Source organism: Ursus arctos, unplaced genomic scaffold (genome assembly GCF_023065955.2).
Source record: "Ursus arctos isolate Adak ecotype North America unplaced genomic scaffold, UrsArc2.0 scaffold_12, whole genome shotgun sequence".
Lineage (NCBI taxonomy): Eukaryota > Metazoa > Chordata > Mammalia > Carnivora > Ursidae > Ursus > Ursus arctos.
This window is the reverse complement of record NW_026622786.1, coordinates 30,183,691-30,191,307: the sequence shown is the minus strand read 5'-3', so window position 1 is coordinate 30,191,307 and position 7,617 is coordinate 30,183,691. Positions and strand designations below refer to the sequence as shown.

The 7,617-nt window shown below is 43.2% G+C and overlaps 1 protein-coding gene across 1 annotated transcript in view; it reads left to right on the top strand.

Annotated features, from left to right (window-relative positions):
* The first annotated feature begins 2,231 nt into the window (after positions 1–2,231).
* Positions 2,232–7,617, top strand: part of EPHX4 (epoxide hydrolase 4) — a 31,640-nt gene continuing 26,254 nt past the window's right edge. Inside the window, exons 1-2 of the mRNA XM_026497621.4 lie at positions 2,232–2,608; positions 4,827–4,912. Of these exons, the coding sequence (XP_026353406.1) occupies positions 2,378–2,608; positions 4,827–4,912 (317 nt within the window). The 5' untranslated portion in view covers positions 2,232–2,377. The remainder of the gene's footprint in view (positions 2,609–4,826; positions 4,913–7,617) is intronic.

Sequence of the window (7,617 nt, the reverse complement as noted above, 5' to 3'; positions counted from 1 at the left end):
TAATTCCACTACTGGATGTTTACCCAAAGAATACAAAAACACTAATTCAAAAAGATATATGCACCCCTACAATAGCCAAATTATGGAAACAGCCCAAATGTCCATCCATAGATGAATGGATAAAGATGTGATACAGACACACACCCAGACACACAGACACATGCACACACTAGAATATTACTCAGCCATAAAAAAGAACAAAATCTTATGATTTACAACATGGATGGATCTAGAGGGTATAATGTTAAGCAAAATAAGTTAGTCAGAGAAAGACAGATACCATATGATTCCACTCACATGTGGAATTTAAGAAACAAAACAAATGAACAAAAAGAGAGGTACACCAGAAAAGGAGACCCTTAGCTATACAGAACAAACTGATGGCTACCAGAGAGGAGGTGGGTGGGGGGATGGGTGAAATAGGTGATGGGGATTAAGAGTACACCTGTCGTGACAAGCACCGAGTAATGTATAGAATTGTTGAATCATTATATTGTACCCCTGAAACGAATATAAAACTGTATGTTAACTACACTGGAATTAAAATTTAAACAATAATAAAATAAGACTTGGGGAAAGTTGAAGAAAAATGGTTCATAGACCTAAATATAAAGAATAAAAACATAAAACTTCTAGAAGAAAACATAAGGGAAAGAAATACTGCTGACCTTGAGTTATGCAAAGGCTTCTTACATTAAAGGCCAAAAATACCATCCATAAAAGAAAAAAGTGATACATTGGATGGCATCAAAATTAAGAAACTTTGGGGGACAGCTGGCTGGTTCAGTGGGTAGAGCATGTGACTCTTGATCTTGGGGTTGTGAGTTCAAACCCCACATTGGGCGTGGAGCCTACTTAAAAAGAATAAATAAATAAATAAATAAATAAATAAATAAATACTTTTTAAAAAAAAGATGAAGAAATTCTGCTCTTCAAAATCTCTAAGAATGAAAAGACACAGTCTGGGAAAATATTGCAAATCTCATGATGATAAAGGATTTGTATCCAAAATATATAGAGAACTCTTGAATTCAATAGTAGGAAAACAAACAACACAATTTTAAAAAAATGTGTAAAGGATTTTAACAGACACTTTATCAAAGAGGAATATATTTGAGTGGCATGCAAGTACATAAAGATGCCCACACATTATTAGTCACTAGAGAAATGTAAATTAAAATCTCAATGAGATACTACACACCTCCTAGAATTGCCAAAATTAAGATTTTTTTGACAATACCAAGTTCTTGCAAAAATATAACCTAACCATAACTCTCATACACAGATGGTATGAATTAGAAATTGTACAGCCACTTTGGAAGCCATTTTGGCAGTTTCTCATAAAGTTAAATTCACACTTAACCATCTGACCCAGCAATCCCACTTCTAAGTACTTACCCAGGTGAAAAGAAAACTTAGGTTCACACAAAAACTTCACACGAGTGTTTGTAGTGGCTTTATTCATAACCATAAAACTGGAAAAAACTCAAATGTCCTTTAACTGGGGAATGGATAAACAATATGACACATCCATTCAATGAAACACAAGCAATAAAAAAGAAACAATATATGTAACAGCATAGTTGGATCTCAGATGCATTATGCTAAATGCAAGAAGCCAAAAATAAAAGGTTACATATTTTATGATTCCATTTATGTAGGAGTCTTGCAAAGGAAAAACTTACAGGGGTACAAAACAGACCAGGGCTTTCCAGAGGCTTGCCTTAGGAACCAGAAAGGCCTGGCTGGGCTGATAACCACTCTGAACCTTACTGGAGAGTATCAACACCTTCAGGAAATGTTAGGAATGAATAAAGTAATCATATCTGTCATATCGTATGAAAATCGTTTACTGCCTCTCTTCCCCGTGCCCCATAATTCTATGATCCAGAAAAAGGCCGCATGAAATTCCACCAGTTAACTGGGCAACGAGAGGACTTGAACACTGGTCCAAGTAAGAGCGGCGCTTCCTTCTGCGGTTCCCAGGATGATTTGGGAAAGTCTCCCCTTCACCTTCCCCACAGTTTAGCAATTTAGAACTGGGATCTCACTCTGCGGAGGAAGGCCGGTGCCCAGCCTCGCCCAGCGCGGGGCGGAACCCGCAGCGCAGGGGGTCTGCCCCGCGGCGCTCCCGGGCCTGGCGCAGCGGCCCCGGAGCGCGCACCGTGAGTGCGGGAGCCCGCGGCTGGGCCACGGGACGCCGGCCCAGCGCAGCCGCCCCGGGGGCCCGCGGGGAGGCGCGCGCGGAGCCGGCTCCCGCCGAGCGGCTGGCGGGCCTGGCGCGCCGCCGCGCCGGCTGTCTCGCTCCGGAGCCCGAGTGAGCGCCGCTGCTCCCGCGTCCCCGAAGGGCAGCGGGCCCCGCCGCCGGCCCCGCCCGATGGCGAGGCTGCGGGATTGCCTGCTCCGTCTGACCGTCACGATCCGGTCCCTGCTCTTCTGGTCCCTGGTCTACTGCTACTGCGGGCTCTGCGCCTCCATCTACCTGCTCAAACTTTTGTGGAGCATCGGCAAGGGACCCGCGCAGACCTTCCGGAGGGTCGCCCGGGAACATCCTCCCGCGTGTTTGAACGACCCCTCCTTGGGTACCCACTGCTACGTGCGGATCAAGGTGAAGGCCGGCGCGGGCCCGGCGGTATCGGGAGGGAACGTGACGGGCGTGAGAGCAGAGCGCGCTGGGCTGCTCCCTCCATGACGCCCAGCGTCCCCTAGTGTTCCTGGGGCTCGCAAGAGCGCGCGGCGGGCGCAGGGAAGATGCCAGGGGGAGGCGAGGCAAGGGGGCGAGGTGTGGCGGGAGCGGGGTCGGGACCGTGTGTGTGTGTGTGTGTGTGTGTGTGTGTGTGTGAGAGAGAGAGACAGAGACAGAGAGACTGAGAGAGACAGAGAGAATGAGACTAGGTTGGGAGGAGGTTCTCTCATCAGGGTCCTATATATATTACTGCCCCCCCTGCTCCACCGCAACAACCCAGAATAATTCTGCTCTCTGTAAGGGGAAGCTGGCTCCTGTCACCTTTTTGCCCTTTAGAGCTCAGATCAGCTGTAGGGACTTGTTCCTGCTCCTGCCCTACTGTCTCATGAGGCTGTCCTTGCCCAAATTTTAGAGATTGAAAGAGTAAACAGAGTAAGTCATTGGAAATAGGACTTTATTCAGAGTAGCAGAATGGAGCATTCACAGATGACCTAACCAGCATGAAACAATAAATAAATGGTGTGTGTTTGTGAGCAAGGAAGCAGACTTACGGAGTCAGAGAACAAAGGAATGGAATAAAAAGTAAATGTCAACCATGCATTCAGACTGGAACTGTTCATGCTTGTCCCAAGCCTCCTGGCAGCCCACGATATTCCATTTCCTGAGGCTCCAGGTGGTGAAGGGATATGGCCCTTCAGCATGCACCCTGCAGTCTGACTCACAGGCCTTTCGAAAGTAGCCTCACATGAGGGGATATTTATGTCACCAAGTGCAGGATTCCTGTGAGGAGCCAGATTGTCCAGCTGCTAGAGTTCAAAAGACCAAGGGCACATTTTTCTTACCCTTTTTCAGCCTGGGGTTGGTATGAAATGAATTGATATTTGTAAAAAACAAACGAACAAAAACCCCAAATAAAAACTTATAACAGTGTGTCGTATGTAGTAAGTGCAATAAAATATTTATTCACTGAATCTAATCAAGTGGCCAAGACTCATCACCAATAAAAGAAGTTATTGAACTTCTAGAAAAGCATTCTGCAGCTGAGGACAAAGTCAGATTTGTTATCTTGGTCCCACCTGAGGAGGAAAAGCAGCAAAAAAGAGTCATCTGGAATTCCTCATAATGCTTTTCCTCTCAGTCTGGCCACCTAAAGAGTTTCCCCAGAGACAGAAGCAAGGAGTGGAAGGAACATTGTTCTGTAAGGTAGGACAAAATGCGGTTCTGGTCACAGCCCTGCTCTCAACCACCTTTATGACCCATGTTAATATCTTTGGACTTTAGTTTCCAAATCTGTAGAAATGATGGGGTTGAATTAGATGACCTTTTAAGATTTTTTAACATCTGGAAACCCTCTTGCTTGGGTTACCTGATATAAAACTAAGTCTCTGTGCTCATCTTTTGGTTCTTGGTTTCTTTTTTCACTTCTTCTTGATTTTTGTTTTCCTTTCTTGCTTTTTTTCTCCATTTTCTTCTTTTCAGTTCGCCTTGTATTTGCTGTATTCCTGTCTCACCCCATGCCTTTTCTTTTCCTTGGGCAGTCTTGTCTCCTACATGCAGAGAGAAGTCTTGAGCACTCAGAGAAATCTGCTGTTAGAAATACATTGACATGACATGAGGAGCAGGAAGCAAGGGGAGCTGTACATGCAACTCAACTTAAAATAATAATGTGGGAAGGAGAGAACTAAAAATAAGGAAAGGAGGTGTGAATTATATAACTGATGGCACAGCTCTTGACGGGCAAGCTGAGAAAAGTACATGACTAGGAGGTAAACATGGCAGGAATATAAATTCAGATCAGAATTATTTACATGTCCTGTGGAATTTGAATGAGATGAAATGTGACACATCAGTAAGATGAAAGTCACAAATTGTGACATTGTTCCAGAAGCGTGTAATATATAAATTGACCTTGTAAGTAGAACAAGAAGGGAAGGTACCATAAAGAGAATGTCAACAAATCTAATTTACTCTATTAATAAATCATGGAGTCTTTTCTTTTTGAAATTTAATAATACTTATTCTATTTCCTGATATTAAAAATAACACAAGTGAGTTTTTTCTTTAATGAAATGGAAATACTAAATGCACTTCTTTTGGCAGAATACCACTAAAATTCCATGCCCTCTATTTTGTACCGCAGGATTCGGGGTTAAGATTTCATTATGTTGCTGCTGGTGAAAGAGGCAAACCACTTATGCTGCTGCTTCATGGATTTCCAGAATTCTGGTAAACTTACCAACCAACTTTTTATTTTGCATTAAGGATTTGGCTTATCACAGTGTCATTTTCTTGTTATGACTTTTAATCGACCTTACTTTATGGTCTTTTACCCAGTTATTCTTCCTGAATGCTCCTGAATCACAGGGATGGTTTTCCTTCTATTCTAAAGAAATGTACATGGTACCAGCCTAATTTTCTTCCTTCCTTCCTTCTTTCCTTCCTTCCTTCCTTTCTTCCTTCCTCCCTCCCTTTCCGTCCTCCCTTCCCTTCCTTCCTTTTCTTCCCTTCCTTCCTTCCTTCTTTCCTTCCTTCCTTCTCTCTCTCTCTTTCTTTCTTTTTTTGTGAAAAATTAAGAGAAGTATTGTTTAGTGTTTCAAATTTCTGAACTAGCTATAATATCTGCTGTGACCAATATGCCACATTGGGCAGGGAAAGGAGATTGAAAAGAAACCAAAGGTATAGAGTGCCTATTATCTGGATGGTCTGGGAGAAGCCTCAGGTGAGGGGAAGGTGGAGAAGAAGAGGACTCTTGGAAACTGAAGGTGAACTATTCCTATGCATGTAGCAACAGGCTCATATGGATGCAGGATAAATTAAGGAGCTAAATATTTCTCATTAGGAAGAAACCTATAACCAAAAATATACAGCTGCTAGTTACCTAGGAGAAAATGTTCTGTTCTCCTCTGAACCTCACAGAGCCAAATAAGTACAGATGAAAACAACATATGATTAAACTTTTAAGAAATGAATATCTTTCTAAAAAGATGCTACATAGAGTGGTGAAAAGAAAACCAGGCTTTTGATAACACAGGGCTATGATCTTGAGACAGTTCACGAACTAAATGCAAAGAAATGGATGAAAATAACCATATCCTCTGAGCTGACTGAAAGGCAGAATATGTGGTGTCTTTGGAAAGGTCTGGGATGATGCCCCGTCCCCAAATTTCTCCCTTATTAGCACTCTTAACACGTGGAATTTCACCATTACGTATTCTGTACCTCCTTCACAGTTTTAAAGATCTTGTGTTATCCAAAGTCCTGATTTAAAATGCATCTAGCTCTCAAAGAGATCTGACCGTAATACACTTCAGTCACTACGTTATCAGTGGAGGAGACTTCGTTAATAAATACACTGAGAGTGCCAGCGCCTGAGGAAGTACTAGGTGTTGAAGAAAAGAATGGAGTGTGGCAAAACCCCACGTACCTCTTCATTTTTCCAGAGCAAAAAGTCTGTAGATGCCTTTTTCTGAGATTTTTTCCCCTCGTGAAGATTTTTCTCCCCTCTGTATTCGCCTACATGAATAAACATAAGTCGTTTTCATGTTAAACTTTTATCTGTTCTTCCATCTGGAGACAACTTAATTAGGTGGTAAACAGCCCAGTGCAATTCAAGCATATGTATGTCGACTCGTTCAGTGGAGCACTTGCCGTGATTGGCTCACAATAAAATGTAAGTCTGAAGCATGAGTCAAATCTGCATAAAGTAACATAGGCGGTGAATTCTGGCTTAATCCCTTACTCTGCAGGATCCTGCACAATCATCTGCAGTAATCTTGCAGAGTTGTTGTGAAGATAAAGAGAGTCAAAATATGCAGAAGGCCTCTCACATAGCCCCGGTGAATACTCAGTACGTGTTCCTTTTCTTCCTTCGCTCCCCTGCACTCGGCGTGGAGAGCCACGCGCCGGCACTAGCATCCGCCGTGCATTTATTAATGAAGTCCCTTTCCCTGATGAAGTATTAACTAAAGTGCACTGAGATCATACCTCTTTGAGAGCTGGTTGCATTTTAAATCGGGACTTTGGATGTTACAAAATCTTTAAAGCTCTGAAGGAGGTGAGGAATATGTAAGAGTGTTATTCCAGCGTGAAGAGTGAGAGTAATGAAGACATTTGGAGACAGGCCACTGTCCCTGACCTGTAAAAAAATAGTTTCCTGACCACTGCTGCCGCCGCTGCCGAGGGTAGTTACAGTTAACCATTTACTGAGCATTGACTGCGTGCCAGGCACTCTTCTGAGGGTTGTACTTCCATCTCATTTAAACCTCACAGCTACCCTTCTGAAATTGGCAGGGTCAGAAAATAAGGCACACCCCGTTTTTGAGCTTCAGAGCTGACCTCTCATGCTTGTCCTCAGTACATAGGAATGGTGATCATCTGATATCATGCAGTGCTTTCCACCCTTCAAATTTCACACCTTAGAGAAACATTCAAGAAGGTGTTAAAAGTTAGCTAACCACGCAAGAACACCTCACTCTAACATTTTGGATCATCATTCTAAATAAAATTCATGATCTGTTGGGCGGTGGTTGATATTTAACTCTTTAAAAATATTTTATTTATGTATTTGAGAGAGAGAGAGCACAAGCAGGAGAGGCAGAGGCAGAGGGAGAAGCAGGGAGCCCGACGCAGGGCTCGATCCCCGCACCCTGAGATCATGACCTGAGCCAAAGGTAGCCGCTTAACCATCTGAGCCACCCAGGCGCCCCAATATTTAACTCTTTAGAAAGAAAAGATCTAAATGCTATTCTGTCTCTTCACTTCACACCATGTCCATGCTCTTTTCTCTCCTGGAACTTCACTTCTTTACATGTGGAACAGTCTACCAGGAAGATAAACATAAACCTACAACCACTTCAGCCACTTGGTAATTGTTTCGAAGGAACAGCAAATAGCAGTGATGCCCTTTTGATAGAGGACCGTTGATGCTCTCT